Here is a 23,281-nt window from a genome sequence, read left to right on the forward strand (position 1 = left end):
TCTTGTGATCATAGATGAGAGCGTGAGAAGACATTCTTTGAGAGTTCTTCATTCCTTCAACCCATTCCGAGTGACGACCGGGGCTTTACCGGAGATAGATCTCAAGAGAGACTACTCCACTGCCCATCCATGGCATCATCGGCAACTTTGACACACATCTGATGGAAGCAAGAGATTGCCTACATCTAGCCCTCCATCTCTCTTCTATCTTTGTATTGTATTATATTTTGGCTTAAGACATTAATACATTTTGTAATCAATGCATCTCTTTATTTTCCTTCGACACCATCTTCATTATCTTCTTCTTTATCATTCCTTACTTTCATTGCAACGAACTAAGTAAGATTACAAGTGCTATCGCATACTCAATCATGCGACATAGAGATATGAAGCATGTAGCAAACCACCGAGAGGTGTGCGTTGCGCGAGTATAGTGAGTTAATCCTCTTTTCTTAGTGTGAGGCTGTAGCAACGCTTGTCTATAAGCGGTCGCAATACTTGTCTATGAGCTAATCAGCGACGACTAACTGACCGAGAGGGTAAGTAGTGGAACTCACTAAACAAAGTAAGCAGTGTTCCTAGAGATAGGAATAATCTTATGTTCAACACAACCATGTATTATAGAGATATAAGCATGCGGCTGACCACCGAGAGGTGTGCGATGCGTTAGTGTGGCGAGCTGGGATTACCCTTGTGATCAAGCTTAATGATGCGGTGAATTTATCCCCTCCACCATTTTATCTATTTTTCCATGCATCTTATTACGCGTTAACAGTTGTCGCGTCTCTACCAACTCTCATAGTCATACCTCCATTGCTCAATCTATTTAGTTAGGAGTAGGAGTAGCACATAGTTTTTCAAACTTCCTCATTCTTTTATTCATCGCCTCAAACACATTACTTCGCAACATTTAATTACACACTACTTCGCAACATTTAGTTACAAGTTCCTGAGTTCGACCTCGGATCATCTTGAGAAATTTGCGATCTTGTTATACTTGGCGAGAGAGCAAGAAAACTTGTGGCAAGAACGCATGGTCATCGCATATATTCTTAAACGCATATTACATATTTCTTAGTCCAATGCATGACCATCGACGCATGGAGATCAACGCATATCATAAGATGCACGCATATTTACTCTCCATTTTCCTCGCATCATAATGCTTACAAGATCGACCTCCCATCTTCATTCAACATAAGAAATACTTTCAATGTTGTAGACGTCTTCCCTTATCAAGCCCCAGATGAGTTCAAGCTTTCAACTTAAAACTCGAGGATGAGTTTAATTCTAAGGGGCCGAGTTGATGTAGGGATATCAATGGTATTTTGAACATTTCTTGTAAAAAGGGTATTTTGGGTATTTCTTGTAAAATGATAGATTGTATTCTCTTTTTAAATTTTAGTTTTAGAATAGGTGTGATAAAATCCTTCTCCTTTGGGCCTATTTAAATGAGGTTAGGTTAGTTAGTTAATTAGGTATGTACAATCCCTTTCCCTTTAAGCCTATTTAAAGGGAACTTATCACTCATTTTAATTAATTAATAAAAACTTTAGTTCCAAGATTCTTCCAAGATTTCTCCAACACTCATTAGTCTTCACCACTTATTTTTCTCCCGTTTATTCAATTCTTACCCCAATTTTCTTAGTAAACAAACATAAAATAAAACTTCAAGTCAAAGCACAAAATTCCAAGAAAAATCCTAAAATCAAAATTTCCTTTAAAACTTAGCAAAATTATGAATATATAAATGCAAAAAGGATCAATAAATGAATATCATCTTCAATCATTTTGAATTCTTTTAACTAACCACAATAAATAGAGTAACTTTTAAGTTTGGAGGTATTTTACAACGAGGTACTAATAATTTTTGCTTATATACAAATTTTTGGAGCAGTTTTTAAGAGTATTTTTTAAAATTTTGAAAGTTTAAAGTATTTTTGAAAGAAACTCCTAATGATTTTCTCTGAAACTAGATAAAGTTATTTTTGAATTTTTTATGGAAGTTTTAAGGGTATATATATATATATATATATTTAAGTTTGAAAGTACTTTTTAGGTAAAGTTAAAAGGGTTTATATGTGTGTGTGTATATATATATATATAATTTAGCTTTTATTTTTACTTTTTCCTTTTTCTAATTTAGAAAATAGAAAAGACATTTTAGGAAAAATGACAAAGTTCCATTTTCTGAAGTGCAGTTTGCAAACACGCCATGCTACGGTGGTTGTGGCTGGTACTTATTGCTGTTCCGTGGACGAAACAATTATGCGGGAAAAGAGAACCAAAATTCTCGGCACCTTAAACAATTTCTTCCGACAATCCGTTGGATTTTGTTCCTCGGCCACCGAAACATGAGTATTGTAGTTGGTCAATATTCGTTATGGCGGTCGGGTGACGCGATTTCAAGGTTAAATGGCTCTTACCATGGAACTACCGTTGTTAAGCCAAAGTTAGCTCGATCAAAACAGCCTCTTGCAGCTCTAATTGAGGCGAGACCCAGGGCTGTGCCTGCTATTAACAACGATAGCTCCCTGCAGACCCAGCTGGTTTTGGCTGTGGATCGAACTGATGATTTGCAGGCTGAGGCCAGAGCAATGGCTCGTGCTACAAACGCTCCCATCTACAACCCGGAACTTCTTGCTAATACGTACGGTTCTCGCCCAATTGAGGTTTTTTTTTCCCTCCCTTCTCTGCAGCTTTACCGGATTGTTCTTGCTCTGCCTACTTCAGAGTTTAATGTCTTGACCAAAATTTCCAGGTATTGCGGAGGGCTCTGCAAATTCTGGTTGCGCTTAGTTCATTTGGAGTCAAATTATGGTTAGACAAAAACAGTGGCCAACTCGATCAAAATAAAAGGCGGCGAGCTGCTGAGCTGCGTGGAATTTTTACCCGATTAGGTCCTACTTTCGTGAAATTAGGCCAGGGATTGTCCACCAGGCCAGACATCTGCCCACCTGAATACCTCGAGGAGCTTTCTCAGCTCCAAGTATGTTATCCCCATTTCTACTCTCCTTCCATTTGGCCATTGTACATAATTTACCAAATATCTTTTTTCTACCATGCAGAGAACTCATAAGATTTATTTGAGGTGGTGGCCTGTTGGCCAATCTCTCGCTTTATCTCATGAGTCATTGACTATAGATCTCTTTTTAATCTCCAAATAGGTGTAGTATGACTTGTACAATTCATGAGTAATGGCAACATGTTGAAGGAACATAAATGCTGTCAATGATTTCAGATGTCCTCACCATAATCTCATATTCTTCCACCTTTGGCTTGACTCGGCTAAAGCCATCTTCATGGTGTTCTTTCTCCAAGAAGTTCGAAGGGCATTCCATTCAATATGTTTATTGCAATTGGCTTTCTTTTATTAATCCTTTCAAAACTTATGATCTTTGAGTTCTTGTTTTAATCTTTTGTTAAGCTTCTGTTTTTGTGCTCTTTAGGTTTTTGCTCCAAGGTTTGTTTTGTTCTTATTCATAGTATCCTTTTATATCTCAGAACATTAGTTTGCTTTCATTCCTTTAATGAGAAGTTTTGTATCCTTTTCTAAAAGAAAAAAACTCTATTATGGAAAAGGTTATCGATCGTTATACTAGGAACTTAGTCTAAGATATTATTTAAAACTTGGTATTTGGGGTTGTCGTGTGTTGTAATTTAAAGTCAAAGTTAGGGAAGTTTCGTATTTACTAAATTAGGATTTTTCTCTTTCTTTCTTATTGCTTTAATTTAGGCCTCTTTTTTATGGCTGTACTTTTAGGATAAATACTTTTTCCTTTCTTAGAATTTCCCTTATTGTACTTATTCTGTAGTTGGCTTTAGTTGTAAATCAGAAAAAGGAAAATAAGAAAACGTCATCTTGTGTTACTTTTATGACTTGGTCTATCCGCATCACCTCTCCAATTTTTGCTTTTGACATCCTAAAAAATTGATCTCCCAAATTCAAGTGATTGTGATTGTGATGAAAACTTCCAAAAGCATAATTGAGGTTAATTGAAGTCAAGTGATTCAAGCCCATTCTTGATAAGGCCATAGTTAAAACTCATTATATGTTTGTGTGTGATATTCAACTATATATGGAGTTTAGATGGTTATATCACCTTCAACTGCTACTGTCTCTGAACAGGATGATCTACCGACCTTCCCAGATGCAGAAGCATTTTTATGCATTGAGAAGGAGCTGGCATTATCGCTTGATTCCATTTTCTCATCATTATCCCCATCTCCCGTTGCAGCTGCCAGCTTGGGTCAAGTGTACAAAGCCAAACTCAAACAATCTGGCAAAGTGGTTGCCATAAAGGTTCAGCGCCCTAACATTGAAGAAGCTATAGGACTAGATTTCTACCTGATAAGAAGCTTAGGATTTCTCATAAATAAATATGTTGACATCATTTCCAGTGATGTTGTTGCTCTTATAGATGAATTTGCACGCAGAGTTTATCAAGAGCTTAACTATGTACAGGTTAGGCTTTCTTATTATACATCTCTCTTACACCGAAAGTCTATCACAAATATGTCAATATCTTTTGGAGGTCTTGATTTTAATTTTCTGGACCCATGCAGGAAGGACAGAATGCTAGGAAGTTTAAGAAACTATATGCTGACAAGGAAGATGTCCTTGTCCCAGACATATTTTGGGATTATACGAGTGGTAAAGTTTTGACGATGGAGTGGGTTGATGGTGTGAAATTAAATGAGCAGGAAGCTATTGAGAGACAGGGGCTGAAGGTTTTGGATCTGGTGAATACTGGCATACAGTGCAGTCTCAGACAGCTACTTGAGTATGGATACTTTCATGCGGATCCTCATCCTGGTAATCTGTTGGCGACACCGGAGGGAAAACTTGCCTTTCTAGATTTTGGAATGATGAGTGAGACTCCAGAAGAAGCAAGATGTGCAATTATCGGACATGTTGTTCACATGGTTAATCGGGATTATGAAGCTATGGCTCGTGATTATTATGCCTTAGACTTCTTGTCACCTGATACTGATGTTTCTCCAATTGTGCCAGTTCTGAGGAATTTCTTTGATGACACGCTTAATGCAACTGTGAGTGAACTAAACTTCAAAACAATAGTAGATGGTTTGGGTGCAGTATTTTATCAATATCCATTCAATGGTGAGTTAGTCCATCTCCTCCAAATTTTTATTTTCTAAAAGCTTGCAACTTAATTTTGAGAAGTCGTTGAAGATTTTATTAATTAATGTGTTAATGGGCCTCAACATCTCTCTTTTACAATTATTACATGTATAATAATAAGAAAACCACAAGCTGTGGGTAAATTATTCTTTATTTTCAATTGGAAGCTGTAGATGGTCTACATGTTTTCGCATGGTTACGATGTCTTTATTATTATTATTATTATTATAATTAGTGCAAATGCTATCCTATTACTGAACTTGATTGTTTGCTTTCTTAATAATTATTCAGTGCCAGCATACTACGCATTAATTTTGAGATCGCTTACTGTACTGGAAGGGTTAGCACTGTATGCTGATCCAAATTTCAAAGTTCTGGCTGCTTCATATCCGTATTTTGCTAAAAGGCTTCTGACAGATCCAAATCCTTATCTGAGAGATGCGCTTATCGAGTTGCTTTTTAAAGATGGGAAATTTAGGCATGTGCCAACAAAATTTATACCTCATTTCATTTCACAATCTATACAAAACCTGATGTTCTTTTCAATAAAATGGTGATTATGTATTTATCCTAGTGAATGCCCACTTGAAACCTTTTTATTTGCCCATTACAGATGGAGTAGACTTGAAAACCTGTTGCTTCAGGGAAGAAAAGACAGAGACTTCTCTGTAAAAGATGCCCTACAGCCTGTCCTGAAGCTTTTATTAGGTCCAGATGGCGAGGGTCTACGAGTCTTAGCTATTAAGGAAGCTATTCGTGTGACTGAAGCTTTTGTTTTAGGGACAGTAAATGATACATTTAATTCTATCCCTGATTTTATGAGAATTCTATTATTTAGGGATAATAGTTCTCGAGCTCTCGGTATGAGCAATGAAGAGCAAGAAAGTATTGTAGAGCTTCGAGATCAGGTACTGAGGATATGGAGACTACTTCAATCTTCTGAAAATTTTGATCCTACACTCTTGCAACCCATTGTGCAGGTACGGTTAGCATATTTTTCTTTTTGTGCTTGTACTGAAGCTGCAGCCTGATGATACACAAATCTGATACCACTATGCCCGAATGAGACTTCGTTATTATTATAATTAAATGTGGCTCGCATTTAGTTGCAGATGAGAATCTCATGTGAGATGAAGGTCAATTAAACCATATTTAAATTGCCTAATTTGTTAAATATCTTCCACAAACAGGTCCTACAACAGCCTGAGGCTCGCAGTTTTGGTGGCCGCATTTTCAGTGGGATTACTCAGCGTCTTGCAGCACGGATGCTTCAGCAAGTACTTCGGGCTTCAACAACAGTGTCTGCTTCGACTGTATAACCATTGTTGATGCAGGTTCTAATTTTTAATCAGCTGGTTCGTGTAACCTTTGTTAATTTCTTCGACATTCAGTAATATCACTGCTCATATACTCGTCATTGTTGTTGCATCAATAGTGATACCAAAAGAAAGTAATAATACCATTCATTTTAAATGTTATGGAATTTACTCCTTCCGGTGAAATTGGGGGAAGTTTCGGTGGAAAATTTTGCGTAATTATACAGTGAAAATGTGCATTTGGTAGGACATTCTTAGTTTATAGAACAAATTTGTGTGGCTCGAAAGAGAATGGGATTGCTTGAATCTTTGTTTAATGCTTAACCATTACAGTAAGGAAGGATTACAGAGTACAAAAGCCAACCATGCGGAATCATAATGATTAAAATTTAATAGGACAGAGCCAACTATATGACCATTTAATTAGGCAAAGTAGACGCCTACGTGAAAATGGTTTTTTTTAGCACCCCTCGAGCTAAGGAATAGTTCTGCAAGTGCTGCTTGAACATGATCATTAGTGGAATGTAATTAAAAGATAGAATTACAAATTTAGTATATCAACATTGATGTTAATTATGTCTATTTAGATTGTGGATTTTAAAACGTTCTACTTCTAATTACATTTCTAAGTTTTAAATTCTGATTCTGAGGACTTGATCTGTAACTAAAGGAGTAGTTTTTCTTCTTCTTAGTCAGTGCCAAAAGAATACATTAGCTTTATTATTTATACTAGTGAACACAGACTGAAAAGGCAACAAGCAAGGTTGGTTAGCTAACAAGATCTAACTGACCAACTTAAAAGAATTACCCAACGACTATAATGAAGTAGAAGGGAAATTACTAAGGGCGAGAAACGTTTACTAACTGCTAACAAGACTTGCATTCTTCCTCGTTCTCATCTTCTGTCGCCTTTTCCACCATCCTCATACTCCCATTTTTTCAGTGATTTCGCTGGTTTCACAGACTATAACTAGGTTTACATCATCTCTATATAGTGTATGGATTTCAAAATCCACTTCTTAGTCAAAGCATTCATCTATATTGAATTTTATGAACTATTTCCCAACCATTACCTAATCGAATTTTATTAACATAAAATACATGTGCTTGGGAGGCAAGGATGAATTTTTCATTCTGATATGGACACTATCGAAAATTTGCTTGTAAAATGATCTTAGGTCAACTTATTTTCTATCAACATACTTTAATTCAATCACATCTTTTAGGATGCCATAAAAGTTGGTTTCTTCACCATCGTGTCTCCAAATATTGAGTTGTGCAATGATCATCTCGATCTTTTGAATTGAATAAAACACCATTGAAAATACACAATCACTATGTGAATTAATTCGAATATTAGGGCCACATGAAAATACAAACAACCCACACAATTTTATTAGCTGTCTATTGAATTTTTATGCATCTAAAGTATATTAGGAACTCACCATCACTATACAGTTATGATTATAAAACAGAAAAATATACTACAATACTACAATACCACAAACTTACTTTATTTTTAAACCACTCTAGAAATTGTGCTTGAAGCAAATCAAGAATATTAGTTTGGTTTCTATTTTGTAGCTCAATCCCGTGTTCTCTATAAGATAACATCAATCATAAATGTTAGATATTATGCGGTTGGTAATATTTGTTTAAGTATCATAGATGTTATCTGAAATGTCCCTGTATTGGTGGTTTTTTGGCAAATTGATGTTCTTTGGAAATTTTGATTCTGCAAAATACTCCTTATCCAGCTTTTCCTTATGTAGTATTATTTGCAAATCTCTTTCTTTTTTTTCTATATGTGACAATTTTGAAAGTTAGGGTTGCTCGTTCGTGTATCCATTGTGCATATTTAAAGGACATCTAGTCCTTCAACTAGGGTTGGCTGTTTTGTTTTAAGAAGCAACATTATGCTTTACTATTGTGAGTGTTCGGTCACAGTTATAGGAATGAGAAAGAGTTGTATTGCTTGGAGACAGTACTCTGAGTTGCTTACTAGTATATCATGATTCATCTGAGAAGGATTTCTCTAGCTGAGGGGAGCTTGAACTATTCGAGCAAAGGGGATTTTGTTCTGAGGAGGAAAGACATAGTTCTAGTGAGAGAGAGTCTCACGACGTGAAGGGAGCTTGAGTTTTGTAGAGAGGGAGACTCGGTCTTAGGGGGAGCCTAAGATATTCTTTACTAATACTATAACTTAGGGGGAGACTGAGTTACCACGAGAGGAAGTTTCCAACCTAGGGGGAGCTAGATGAATGGTTGAGTGATTGAGCTGTTCGGGAGTCACTGTAATTATATAACAATTATATATAAGTACTATGTTGTAATTGCTTATCACTGATATCAATGAAGTTATCTTTCCTTGGCACATTGTCCCTTAGACGTAGGTGCTTTACATCGAATCGAGTTACCAATCTCTGGTGTTCTTTCATATGCTTTTTATTTCTGGTAATTGTTCTGTGGAATGTTGTAACATCGTCTATACATTGTTAACATGCAGTAGACACCTCCTTACACTTTTTAATTGGTATTAGAGTGGCTCACTATTATCTCTGGAGTTGTGATCCTGTCACTCTCTGATGGAAGGAGTAAAAAAAGGAGGATCTACCACACGCTCACTTATATTAGACGAAACTAACTATTGTTGGCTAGTCCTTAGACAATAAATCCTGAAAGTGAAGGCATTGGAATTCCCGCCGTGGAAGCATAAGAATGCCTTGTGTCTTGAATTTCATTTGTAAAACTCAATAAAATAGAGAGATGGAAACACAATATAAACAAAAGATCTTAAGCATGCTTTTTCTATAGAAATTCAGAGAAGAAAGGGAGATCGAATACTAACCCTTGAAGAAACTCAACAACACAGCAAGTACCCGAATAAAATAACAAGAACACCACCATAAAGCTACCTTGTTATTCTCAAAAATGAGAATCACAAAGAGCTTTGTGGGGTTCAATTTTGGTGAAAAGGTAGAGTAGAGAAGTTGGGATAATTGTTACAGAGGAAGGAGATGAAGATCAGATTCACTGTGAAGATTTTCACATTCCAATTAAAGAACCCATTCTCTATCTAGTTACCCATATTAGAGATGGTCGAGGGAGTTAACTCCCTCCATCACTTGAAATTAACTCCCTTCAAATTTCAAATTTTAATATAGATTCACTAATTTAATGTATATTAAAATTAAACCATATATTATATCACATATAACATATAACCAATAGTTTATATTATATCACATATAATATAATCTATAGTTTATATTCTCTCATATAACCTATAATATTAATCGAATCACATTCATATTAATTTTCACCTATAGTTTATATATGAATCATATTCATATAATTAATATTTGAATCTTATTCAAATATTTATTTCTCTAATTAAACTTTATATTATAATGTGACATATACATTATATTACTTGAATCACATACAATTAATTCCCTTTAATTAATTTGAAAAATTAAAATTAATCCAAAATTAATTTGAAAAATTCAAATGAATCCAAAATTAATTTGATTCTCATTAATTATTATCGAGCTAACAAGGGACCTTATGAACCTACAGATTGGAACTCCAATGATACGAGATTGATTAATGATACGAGATTGATTAATTAAACTATTTAATTAAATTAATCTCCATTCATTAACTGTCAGTCACTCCATTAAAGACCGATAGCTGCACTCTTCGCACTATAGATATATTTCTGTGTCCATTGGATATAAGCAATCAACAGTGTGTTGATCCTTCGTAAATTGCTTGTAAGTACAGCTGAGTCGGAATTATCGTTTTACCCCTGTAGTTACATCAAACTCCTTAAGTGTCACTGATCCCTTTAATGAACAGTTAATCATAGTCCAACTGTAACTGAATCCCCCTGGGGCCAGGAGAGGGTGTGGCATCACATTGTTCAAGATCGAAATCAACCCTTAAGGTAGCAACTTATCTATATACCCTAATAATGGAAAAGAGTGAATTTCTTCTTATGTAGCCGTGTTCCCAACTCCCCAATCAGATGAATCCCCAAAATAGTAGACATATTGAGTTGGCGAATTTGGCCACTCTCGTCCATGTAGATCAAAGGACCGTCCTCAAAGGCAGGAGTTCACAACTCACTCAGGATTAAGGTCAAGTCACCTATGGTCATCCTGGTGAAATGTAAGTCTATTTTTAGTAACGACGTTATAAAGAGAGACTAATCATTTTGTGGTTCGGTCTTATACAAACTCTTTGTATAGGATATCCTCGCTCACTGTAAAGCATCTAAACAGTGCTTTTATTATCTTCAAATTTAGAACTAATATTGCTAGTTTTGTTTAGTTTGACATGGTTTATTGAGTAATTTCAAGAAACTAAGCATCAGAAGCAATGTTTGTGAAAATGATAAAAGAAAACCCAGGGCAAAAATCCAATTTTGAGTAATTATGGGTTGACTATGAAAATAGGAAGAAACCAAGGACCCAAGATCAAGAAAAGAGACAAATTTGGAAGACAATTCGGGGTAGCTGCTACCTGACGCTGTAGACCCAAGACAAATTGGAAACAGGGCAGCGTTGCAATGTTATGATTTTGACATGCGGTTGGCATGATGACAGCGGTACAACGTTGCGAGCATATTATAAATAACAACATTGTGCTGCTAGATCTGAAAAAGAGAAGATAGGAGAAAAAAGATAGCCGAATTTGATAAATTTTACCTAAATTCTAGTTCGTACAATAGCCGAAATAGAGCAATTTTGATAATTTTTGGTGGAAGACTCGAGATTTCAATTGAGAGTTGATCTGTTGAGTGTTTCAGGATTGATCGTGACAGGAAGATTGATCGTGATCGTGGAGTTTTGTTGAAGAACAATCCGGTACTCGTGGCGAGAGTCAAGAAGATCGTGATTGATATTCGAACCTATTGAAGGGAGATCGTTCTTCTTTATTAATTTATTTTTTGTCATAATGATTATTTGTTTGTTGAATATTGTTATCGACATCATGCGTGGGTAAACTATGTTATTCTAGGGTGTTTGTGGATTTTAGGGATGTCATTTTGAATATTGAATTTACAATTGATTGATTTTGCATGGATTTCTAAATTATTTATGTTTAATACTTTTGATTAACTGACCATTAATTGAATGAATCCAATAATTTAAGGGGTGTGGTTGAAGGATCTTAATGCTGTAACTATTCAAGTGATAGAAGGGTCTTGAGAGAGAATTTAATTCGCTGGACCCAATAATTTAGATTGTTATTCGAAATTGCATGAGAGTGAATTTAGAATAATAAGGGGGTGTGATTGAAAGGTCTTAATGCTATAGCTATTCAAGCGATAGAAGAGATTCGAGTCGATGGTATTGGGTTGTATGTCCTAAAACTCACAGTTTGTAATGTTAAACGTATTCTATTATCAATAAAGATGTTATTGACATTTATTCAATAAAACTTTTATTGAATATGTGAATTGCACTTGTAAAGTATAAATCTAATAAACCAAATATCCATGGTTACTATATGAATACATGAACTTTATGTGGAGACATAAGTGAAGGAAATTGAACACGAGGATTTCCATGAACAGTAGAAAGATCATTCCAAATTATGATCGTATATGAACTTTACAATTACAATAAAAAACAGAAACATATGGTTATGAAAAAATATATAAATTACGGCATGCTATACAAATGACCAAGGACAAGAGAAACACACTTTTGCAGACTCATCCAAAGCTCCTTGATCACGAATGCTTGATCACTGCTACACAGCAATACACGAACGCTCGTCCCACATGACCGCTACACTACACGAACACCGCGCACTCAAACTAAGCAATCGCCTTGGTCACAAACACCTCGAAAAACACGAACGGTCTCCACAAAACCTCGACAGTGTCGAGTTGAGTATGACACCACCAAGAAGGCTACCTTGGTATTCTCGATGTGCGAATACAGAGGGTAGGCTCTGTGTGGACTTAGATTGAGGCAGAACAACGGAGGAAACACAATCGTGTTAACGATTGAGCAAGTGGGAGATGGAAGAACCTATCATATAGGTCGATGCCCAATCATTTAGGAAAAACTAAGCGATCGTCTAGCAAAAACTATACGATCGTTTAGCTCATCGCTTAGCCGAGTGTCTGTCGCTTACTAACACTCCACAATCGTTTAGCTAACTCCAAGTTGTCGCTTAGTAAATCCAATTTACTTGACAACTTCTGTGAGACATTTTTTCGAGATTTCTTAACCTTTTCTTGATTACTAAAATTAGGAAAACATTTTTTCTTTTATCTCACGGTTACCATGAAAACCACCAATAACCTCCCACTCAAATGGTTATTAGAAAAAGAGAGATAATTATTCAATATTATAAATATAAATGATAACCAACTTATCATACTATATTTATAACCTATAGTTTTAATATTTCATCTCATGAAACATATAAACCATAACTCTTTTTCTATTTTATGACACTTAATGTAAATCTCATTTATATTAATCCTCCACTAGATGTATCTCATACACCATACCAATCATATCTTATATAATCGAATTACCTCTTGTCAATTTGAACATTTCAAATCAACACCAAGAACTGATCCTCAACTGAATCCATTGAGCTACCAAGGGGACCTTACGGACCTATAGCATGAAGCTCCAACGGTACGTGAATAACTGACTAAACTCTTTAATCACGGGATTCACCATCCGTTAACTGCCAGACACTCCATTAAAGACCGACAGTTGAACTCTTCTTACTACAGATATATTATATGTCCATCTTAACCAATCATTAGTGCGACAACCCTTCACAGATCGCTCATAAGTACAACTCGGTCAATAACCGTTATGCCCCTGTAGTTACATCTAACTCCTTAAGTACCACTGATCCCTCTAATGAACATAAGTCATAATCCTACTATGACTGAGTCCTCTCTTCCAAAGAGAAGTTGTGGCCACTATGTTCAAGCCCCGGAATCAGCCCTTAAGGGAGCAATCTCTTTACTTATCTCTGCTTCGGAAAAGAAGTGAATTTCATCTTGTGTATTGAGTTCCCAGCTCCCAAATCAGACAAGTCCCCAAAAAGGTAGGCATGTTAAGTTGGCAATCTGGCCACTCTCATCCATATTAATCAAGAGACTTTCCTCAAAGGCAGGAGTTCCCAAAACACTCAAGATCGAGTTCGTGTCACCTATGATCGTTTAGGTGAGATGTAAGTATCTAGTATCAACGACGTTATATACAGAGTCTAGTCATCTTGTGGTTCGATCTTATACAAACTCTTTGTATAGGATACCCCCGCTCGCATGTCTCCATATGAATGGTCAGGATCTATCATCTATAGTAGTTTACAACACTTGCAAACCTCTACAAAGCGGGCTGTATCCGTAGTGTCACCAGTATCAGGTATCCGACCTTAATCCTTATACTACAGACCTGTTTAGGTTATCACTTAAGGCATGATCCACTTGTATGTCACATATATATGCTTAAGCTTACATAAGATAACCATGGAGCTTTGTTTATTGGATATGAGTAAATGTTAGAATGAAATAACAGTTATTTTATTCATAAAACAATTTGTATGAAACAAGACTTCGGGAGATTTAGGACACCAATCCCAACAATAAGAGTGGATCAAGTTTAGTAAATAGTCAAAATGGTCTATAGTATACGAATAAGGTTGGGTACCTTATTCTGGTAACACTAGAGGATGCGGCCCACTATGTAGTTCTTACAATTTGTTGTAAAGTGCTACAAACGAAGTGATCCTGATTCGTTCATGTATTGACATGAGGAGTGGGGGCATCCTATGCAATGAGTTTGCATAAGATCAGACCAAGAATTAAGTCACTCTTACTTTATAACGTTGTTTACTGTTTAAGACTAACTATTTCAAAGTGATGACCTAGGCAACTTGACCTTAATCCTGAGCTAACTATGAACTCCTGTTTATTCGAGATTATCCTTAGATTTGCATGGGTGAGGGTTGGTTCAACAGCGCCGGCTCAATAAGCCTCCCATTTCAGGGGTAAGACCAAGTAGATAGTTGGGGACATAAGGTGCAAGATGGAATTCACTCCTGCCCACTTTTAGGAATAATAGAGAGGTTGTTCCCTTAAGTGCTGACTCCAGGTCTTGAACAAAGGGCCCCACCCTCTCATTGGCTTGAGAGGGACTCAATTTCGTGATTGGATCACAAACCAATTATTCATTAAAGGATCAGTGAGACTTAAGGTGCAAGATGTAATCTTAAAAACAGCTTTTAACCCAACCATTATTACGAGCAATCTGTGAGGGGTTAACTTACTAATCATGGTTATATCGAGTAGACATAATATATCTACAGTGGGGGGAGTGCAACTACTGAGCTTTAGTGGAGTGATCTGGTAGTTAATGAATGGTGGTTAATTAGATTAAAGAGTTTAGCCGGTTAATCCCTGATCTTTAGAGTCATGATCTGGGTCCATGAGTTCCCCCTACTAGCTCATATCAGACTAAATCTTAGAACAGTGTGACGAATGAATTTGAAGTGTTCAAATTTGATTTTTGGAGCAAAGCATTAAATATGTACGATATATTTAACCTAATGTTTAATTGTGAATTAAACATAAAGAGAGAGAAAATAAGAGATATTTAAATAAGATTTAAATATCAAAATTATGAATAGGAATTCATAAAAATTAGGAAAAGTATTGGATTTAATATTAAATTAAATTAATTAAATTGTTTAATTAATTAATTAATATTAATTTAATTTTAAAATTGATTTAGAATTAATTTTGAAATTAAATGGACTTGGTCAAAATTGCATTAAAAGTCAAATTGTTGACTAGGTAAAAAATGCAATGGAAGTAAAATTGTTGACTTTTAATTTTTGAAAGTAAAAAAGTAAATTTTGTTGACTTTAGACTTTGAGAGTCAAACTTTGACCGAGTTAGTGGAAAGATCCAACATTTGTGAGTGGGAAATGCCAACTTTTGCATAGCTAAGTACTGTCTTCATTTGAAGACACTTGTCCCACTAAATCCCACCTTTTGAGTTAGTGGATTTTTTAGTGTCAAATTCTCATCAAACTCAAAGTTGCATGTTTACATGTAATGGTCTTTAAAAGGAGTGTTTAATTATTTTGAAGACTTCTTGGCCGTAGTGGGTTTAGATGAGATTATATGATAATCTCATCCATTTTTCTCTCAAAGCTTTAGTTTTTTCCTCTCCAAATTAGTCACTCATCGGATTCCACCATCCTATTCTAAGGCCGGAGAATAGTCGAGAAGATTATTGTGTTGATCTACGAACTATTCGTGAGGAGATTAGAGCTGATTTGGAGAAAATTCAAAGACTACAAAGGTTGTATTCTTTTCCCATTTTTCTTGTTTGATTACATGCATGTTTATCTTTATAATAATTAGAGTACTTTAGATCCATTTTTCTTCCACTGCGCATGTGTTCGTTCCATTAAATGGGTAGTTATTAGAATGGTTTGAGCTCGAGAGCGGATTTCCTGATTTTAGAACTTCTAGCCTCAACCTATCAATTTCATTCAATTACATGTCATATTCATTGTATTCCCTAAATGAAACAATACCCTGGAATTGTTTTGCTCTAAATTGTTCTTGTGTGTGACTGAATTTTTGTTATCTGTAGTTATAGATAAAAACAATCTTTTGGTTGCCTGGATAAAATTGACAAAGAATTGTGATAGTTAAGTTAGGAAAATTTTGCTCATGCCGATCCCTGAGGACGATACCCTATTTAGGATTATTACTTCGATTGCATGTGCTTGCGCATATCGTCACTCACATGTCTCTACATGAATGATCAGTATTAGATCATCTGTGACACTTTACAACAATTATAACAATTACAAAGTGAGTCATATTCGTAGTTCACCAGGATAAGGTGTCTAGTCTTATCCATCTACTACAGACCGTTTAGGTATTACTTAAATATGATCCACCTGTATGTCACCACATACATGTTTAAGCTACATCGAATAACCTTGGATCTTAGTTTATTGGATTTGGGTTAATGCAACTAAATTTCAAATAATATAACACTTATTTTATTAAATAAATAATCTGTTCGTATAAATGATTTACAAGTGACGAAACCACGAGATTTACGGCATCAACCCCAAGAGAAAGTCCATTATTGTTGGCTGGTCACATCCTCAAATTTCTAACGAGAAAGGTGAATTGAAACTCAAGCTTGAAGTTGATTGGAGTAAAGAGTAGGATGAAATCTCACTTGGAAACTCACGAGCCTTAAATGCCATATTCGATGTTGTTGACAATAACATCTTTGGTTTAATCAATACTTGTGTTTCTACCAAAGAAGCTTAGAATATCCTTGTTTTTGCTTGATAACTTGTAAAAATACAAGTTATCTTTGCTCTTAAGTTAGAACAATTAGAGTTTTTAATGATAAACTCTCCTCATTTTTAATAGAAACACATGGATTTACTTAAACATTAGCAATTTCATGTAAAAGAAGTTTATCACTAAAAATCGCGGCGCTAACGCACTACTGTGCAGTATTTCAACGCAAGAACTGACAATAACGCATTAGACAAGTGCCGCAGGAAACGCGCTAAAGCCATGCGTTGGAGGAAATTCAACGCATAGAAGATTCATTGCTCCAGGCTGATTGTGTCACATCACCACTTGCAAGCATGGGCTTCTGCAATAGGCGGCATCTGAAAAGCTTCCAACAGCAGGCGCCGTCTGAAAAGATTCCAGAGGTTAGGTAGCCAACCAGGACATGGAGTTTAATGTTGACCAGGGCATGGACTTAAATGCAGCCCATCCTTCAAGTGGACGAGACCAACACCTATAAATACTTGAAGACCCTTCAGAATTAGGAGTTCGGAGAATGAGAAGCTCTATACTTTCTGTAAATTTGTAGACTTAGTTTTAGTTTGTACAAGCCGTGCCGAGGTGTAAGACGATCGAAGGAGCTGAGAACCATCACCACCATCGGCCAGGGAGTGGAGAAAGTTATTCTTGAGAAAGATACTTTGTCCTCGACTCTTTAAAGTGATTGCACACAACAAGATTGAGCCAAAGAACTACAAGAGATTGTATTCTTTGGCTTGACTCAGTTTCTCTCTTAATATCATTTCCATTTCATTTTGATTGAATATAGTTCTTTGTAAAGACTCATTGATCCTTTATAAAATTCATATATTTGATCATCACTTTTGCTATTGTTTATCTTCTGTTTATGTTGAAAGCATTAGTACTTCATGCATAATTCTGTACCACGCCTAAACCAACTTGACAACTTAGTGAAAGCTTCTTTACTTAGTTGATCGAAAGAATAGCTAAGCCGCATTAAGTAGAACGCCTAGTACAGCTAGAGATAGACTTACTGGTGTTTCTTGCATTCTAAGTTAGACGCATGCACCCTAGAGATAGGCTTGTATGTTATTCGCATTGAAAAGTGTTGAATGATGTCTAATGCATGAACAGAAAGATAAGAAACCCATCCCATTTCATCCACATTACATCAATTGTGTGCAATTATCTTTAACCGGTGCGTCCACCAACTTAAATTCCATTTTCACATGATCCTTCATTTTCCACTCAACTCTTTTGTATTATCTTGCACAGGCATAGCATGTTAGTGAAAATAATTCATCTCTCTCATTCATTTAGGAAAAACCTCCTATTGCAAGTACAACGCATGATCTGTGTTAGTGAAACTGAATCCTTGTGATCGACCTTGGACTTGCCAGGAACCTAGATTAGATTTATAATTGAGTTTAATCTAGGAAAACTTGAACGTTATTATAAGGGGCTTTGTGCCTTCTGTGCATAATACTAACGCCCCAACGAGTTGCATTCATTTAAATGCAGCACTTAGACTTTATTCTTCCAATCTGTTTCACTTTATATAGTCCTAAAGCATCTCACGATAGCAAGTGAACAAGTTTTTGGCGCCGTTGTCGGGGAATCAGCAACGAGAACTAACCAGAAATTCCATTTGTATTTGTTGTAGGGACACCTCAATTAAGGGAAGTATTACAAGCTACGCCTAGGCTTGTGAACGTGTATGAACAGGGAGAACACTCCTGAGTTCAGATACGACCCCGAGATTAAACAGACCTTCCGGCGCAGGAATCGATCCAACCGTCGTCGAAGGTTGAGGCAACAGTTACTTAGACAGCAAGAAAGGGAAAGAGCAATGGCGGAAGAACAACAAAATTAGCAACTAGCTCAGCAATTGGCTCACGTTGCACAGAACCCAATCCTGATGGCAAACAACAGCACACGTCCTATGAGAGAATACGCGTCCCCTGTGCTATATGATTTCTCTCCAGGAATCATATATCCGATGCCTGATGGAACTAGGTTTGAAATGAAATCTGTTATGCTCCAAATGCTCCAGACTGCTAGGCAATTTGGGGGTAGCCATGGCGAAGATCCTCATGCCCATATGAAGCGTTTCCTGGAAACGTGCAATTTCTTTGTGATTCCTAGAATCACACCAGAGAAAATCAGGCTCTCCTTGTTTCCCAATTCTTTGCGAGATGACGCAAAGCAATGGGTGAGTTCATTAGAGCCTGAGGAAATCACCACATGGGAAAAGTTGGTGGAAAAGTTTATGCAGAAATACTTCCCACCTACCACCAATGCGAGGAGGCGTCGGGAAATCATGAACTTTGAACAGGAAGACATCGAGACATTGAGTGTTGCATGCGAGCGTTTCAATGGCTTGGTTAAGAACTGCCCAAACCACGCACTACTGTTGAATATTCAGATGGAGACGTTTTATGGCGGACTAAACAGGGCGTCACAGATTGCAGCAGATGCAGCAGCAGCTGAAGGACTGATGGACAAATCGTATACTGAAGCTAAAGAAATATTACTTTACATTGCCAAACATAACATGGAGTGGGTAGATGACACCTACGATGGAAGAAATGACAGGAGAAGAAGATCTCAGAACATTAACTCTGTTGATGCCAACGCTATAGCCACGCTTTCCACTCAAGTGGCTACCATGACCAGCCTTCTACAGAACATAATGCTAGGTAACGCACCAAACCAACAGAAGGTGAATCAAGTGAAGGTGTTTGGGCAACCCACAGTAACCTGTGTAGGATGCGGAGATTTTCACTCATATGTTGAGTGTCCTCAAAACCCTCAGTCAGTATGTTTCATCAAGAATAACCCATTTTCTAATACTTATAACCCTGGATGGTGTAACCATCCGAATTTTTCTTGGACAGGAGGAAATCAGCAAGAGCACCACCCAGGCGCGAGCCATTAGCAAAGGAATGGACCGCTGCCTGTCTTTCAACAAACGCATCAATAGCATCAACAGCCCTTCAATAGAGGTGGCCACGCATCGAGTTCTGGAACTCCGCTGGAAAACCTATTGAAGGAATACATAGCCCAGAACGACACAATACTAAAGAGCCAGGCGTCATCAATCAGAAACCTAAAAATCCAGGTGGGGCAGATTGCAAGCGAGTTGAAAAGCAGGTAGCCAGGCATTCTACCTAGTAGTACAAAAACACCTGGGAATAATAACGGGAAAGAGCAATGTCATGCAGTGATGTTGCGGAGTGGAAGAGCCCTTGTAGAAAGAAAGATGAATCAAAGAAACAATAGTCCTTCGAAAGAACACATTACATGTTCAACGGATCAGAAAGAGAGAACGCCAGAAAATACAAGCCATTCGAAAACCAGCACGTCTAATGTGGGAAAGTAGAAGGTGCCTCTGAACGCACCATTCCCCAGGCGTCTGATGAAGAAGAATGATGAACATCAGTTCAAGCGCTTTCTCAAGCTCCTAAAGCAGCTGCACATCAACATACCACCCATAGAAGCTTTGGAGCAGATGCCAACATACGTGAAGTTTTTGAAGGGCATTTTGACGAAAAAGAGAAAAGTCAGTGAGAAAGAAGTAATAGCACTAACACAGGAATGTAACGCGTTAGTAAGCAACAAGCTACCACAGAAGCAGAAGGACCCAGGGAGCTTCACAGTTCCTTGTTCAATTGGAAGATTAGATGTGAATCATGCGTTGTGCGACCTAGGTGCGAGCATCAATCTCATGCCCTTTTCAGTTTTTAAGAAATTGAGGATTGGCGAGGCACAACCTACTTCTGTCACCCTTCAACTCGCTGACAGGACAATTAAATACCCGGAAGGGAAGATTGAAGATGTTTTGGTGAAGGTTGACAATCTCATATTCCTAGCAGACTTCATTATTCTGGATTATGAAGCAGATAGGGAGGTTCCAATCATCCTTGGACGCCCTTTCTTGTCTACTGGGAAAGTTCTGATTGACGTGCATAAAGGTGAGCTAACCATGCGCGTGGATAATGAAGAGGTGAAATTTAATGTGCTCAACGCATTAAAATTCCCAGACAGTGATGATTATCAGCTAAACAATATTGAATTGACTGAAGAAGAGACTCGCGTATGTGAAGTTCTCGCATTTGAGGGAACCCTGAAGGAATTCAAGCCACCAAGTCTGAGTGAGCGGCAGACAAAACCAATGCGTCCTTCACTTGAACAACCACCTGAACTCGAATTAAAACAGTTACCCAGACATTTGAAATATGCTTTTCTTGGAACTAATAATACATTGCCTGTTATCATTTCCGCTAATCTCACAAAGCCTAATGAAGATTCACTCTTGCAGATGTTGAAGAAACATAAACGTGCAATAGGGTGGACACTTGCAGATATTCGTGGAATAAGTCCATCCTATTGTATGCACAAAATTAGCTGGAGGAGGGGAAGACGGGGTCAATCGAGCCTCAAATAAGGCTTAATCCCATTATGAAAGAAGTGGTCAAAAAGGAGATTTTGAAATGGCTGGACGCAGGACTTATTTATCCGATATCCGACAGCAGTTGGGTTAGTCCAGTTCAATGCGTTCCCAAGAAAGGGGGAACGACCGTGATAGTAAATAGCAACAATGAACTCATTCCTTCAAGAACTGTCATAGGCTGGCAAATTTGTATGGATTATCGGAAACTCAACGTAGCAACTAAAAAGGACCACTTTCCTCTTCCTTTCATCGATCGGATGCTTGATAGACTTGCAGGTAAAGAGTTCTATTGTTTTCCCAATGGTTATTCTGGTTACAACCAGATTTTAATAGATCCAGAAGATCAAGAGAAGACCACGTTCACTTGTCCCTTTGGCACTTTCGCATTCAGACGCATGCCCTTTGGGCTATGCAACGCACCAGGGACATTTCAACGTTGTATGATGGCCATTTTCTCTGACTTCTTGGAGAGGACCGTGGAAGTCTTCATGGACGACTTTTTAGTCTTTGGAGACTCATTCCAGTCATGCCTGGATAACTTAGAATTCGTCCTTGCTCGGTGCAAGGAAACAAACTTAGTACTGAATTGGGAAAAATGTCACTTCATGGTGACAGAAGGAATTGTTTTGGGGCATAAAGTATCCAAGGCTGGCTTGGAAGTGGATGGAGCCAAGATTGATGTAATAGAAAAACTTCCACCACCAGCGAATGTCAAAACGCTAAGAAGTTTTCTAGAACATGTCGGCTTCTATAGATGGTTCATCAGAAGCTTTTCTCAGACTGCGCGACCTCTAAGCGCATTATTGGAGGCGAACCGGCCCTATGTTTTTAACGAAGACTACACTGACGCGTTCAAAACCTTGAAGTATGCGTTGATAACAGCCCCAATGTTAATAGCACCAGGCTGGACGCAACGTTTCATTCTTATGTGTGACGCGAGTAATGTCGCAGTGGGAACTATGTTAGTGTAGAAGAGGGGAAACTTGATACATCCAATCTCCTACGCGTCCAAAACATTAAACGACTCTCAGGAACACTATACAACTACTGAGAAAGAGATGTTGGCTGTAGTATTCGGTATTGAAAAATTTTGCTCTTACTTAGTTGGTGCATCAACCACCATATACACCGAGAACTCAGCCATCAAGTTCCTGGTGAGCAAGAAGGAAGCAAAGCCGAGACTGATAAGATGGGTTCTACTACTATAGGAATTTGACATTGACATCCAAGACAGAAAGGGAACAGAAAATCAGGTGGCTGACCACCTGTCCAGGCTTGAAAATCAAGAAATGCAAGTCCAGGAAAACGACATCAAGGACGCATTCCCTGATGAGAATCTGTTTAGAATTGAAGGTAGGGAACCTTGGTATGCTGATATAGTTAATTACTTGACCACCAAGCAGTTCCCTAAAAACTTCAATTCCCAGCAGAAGAAACGGCTAGTCCATGACAGTAAGTTTTATTTCTGGGACGAACCGTTTCTATACAAACAAGGCCCAGACTCTATACTACATCGATGCATCTCAAGGGAGGAGACACAACACATCCTGGCCGAGTGTCATAATTCTCCTTATGGTGGGCATTTTGGTGGGCAAAGGACCACGGCGAAAGTCCTTCAATGCGGTTACTTTTGGCCCACCCTTTTTAAGGACGTACGAGAGTTTGTTCAAAATTGTGACCTCTGCCAACGCACAGGGAATTTTTCTTCAAGGAACGCAATGCTCTTGAATAATATTCTTGAGTGGAGTTGTTTGATGTCTGGGGCATAGATTTTATGGGCCCGTTCCCTTTGTCTTGTGGTCAGCAATATATCCTATTGGCTGTAGACTATGTATCTAAGTGGGTAGAGGCAGTTGCCTGTTCCAGAAATGACGCGTCTACTGTATCTAAATTTCTTATCAAGAATATTTTCACATGCTATGGAATGCCGAAAACTCTAATAAGTGATGAAGGTACGCATTTTATCAATCGCATCGTCTCAAAATTTCTTGCAAAATATAATGTCAGGCACAAGATTGCTACCG

General features: G+C 37.5%; 2 protein-coding genes across 2 annotated transcripts; both read left to right on the forward strand.

Annotated features, from left to right (window-relative positions):
• Positions 1 to 2,175: 2,175 nt before the first annotated feature.
• LOC120071151 (Protein kinase superfamily protein) lies at positions 2,176 to 6,668 on the forward strand. Its single transcript, XM_039023250.2, has 7 exons — positions 2,176 to 2,672; positions 2,762 to 2,989; positions 4,130 to 4,465; positions 4,567 to 5,122; positions 5,435 to 5,621; positions 5,757 to 6,123; positions 6,334 to 6,668. Exons 1-7 carry the CDS (start codon positions 2,355 to 2,357, stop codon positions 6,460 to 6,462), a joined length of 2,121 nt encoding a protein of 706 aa, XP_038879178.1. The 5' UTR covers positions 2,176 to 2,354; the 3' UTR covers positions 6,463 to 6,668.
• Positions 6,669 to 18,722: 12,054 nt separating this feature from the next.
• On the forward strand, positions 18,723 to 23,026 carry LOC120072192 (uncharacterized). The gene is given in 4 exon segments (XM_039024599.2): positions 18,723 to 19,526; positions 20,187 to 21,207; positions 21,210 to 21,997; positions 22,466 to 23,026. Coding segments are annotated over 4 exon segments (3,174 nt in total).
• The last annotated feature ends 255 nt before the right edge of the window (positions 23,027 to 23,281 follow it).

The sequence above is a fragment of the Benincasa hispida genome, chromosome 2 (genome assembly GCF_027475165.1).
Source record: "Benincasa hispida cultivar pf3 chromosome 2, pf3_genome.v1.1, whole genome shotgun sequence".
NCBI classification, from domain to species: Eukaryota; Viridiplantae; Streptophyta; class Magnoliopsida; order Cucurbitales; family Cucurbitaceae; genus Benincasa; species Benincasa hispida.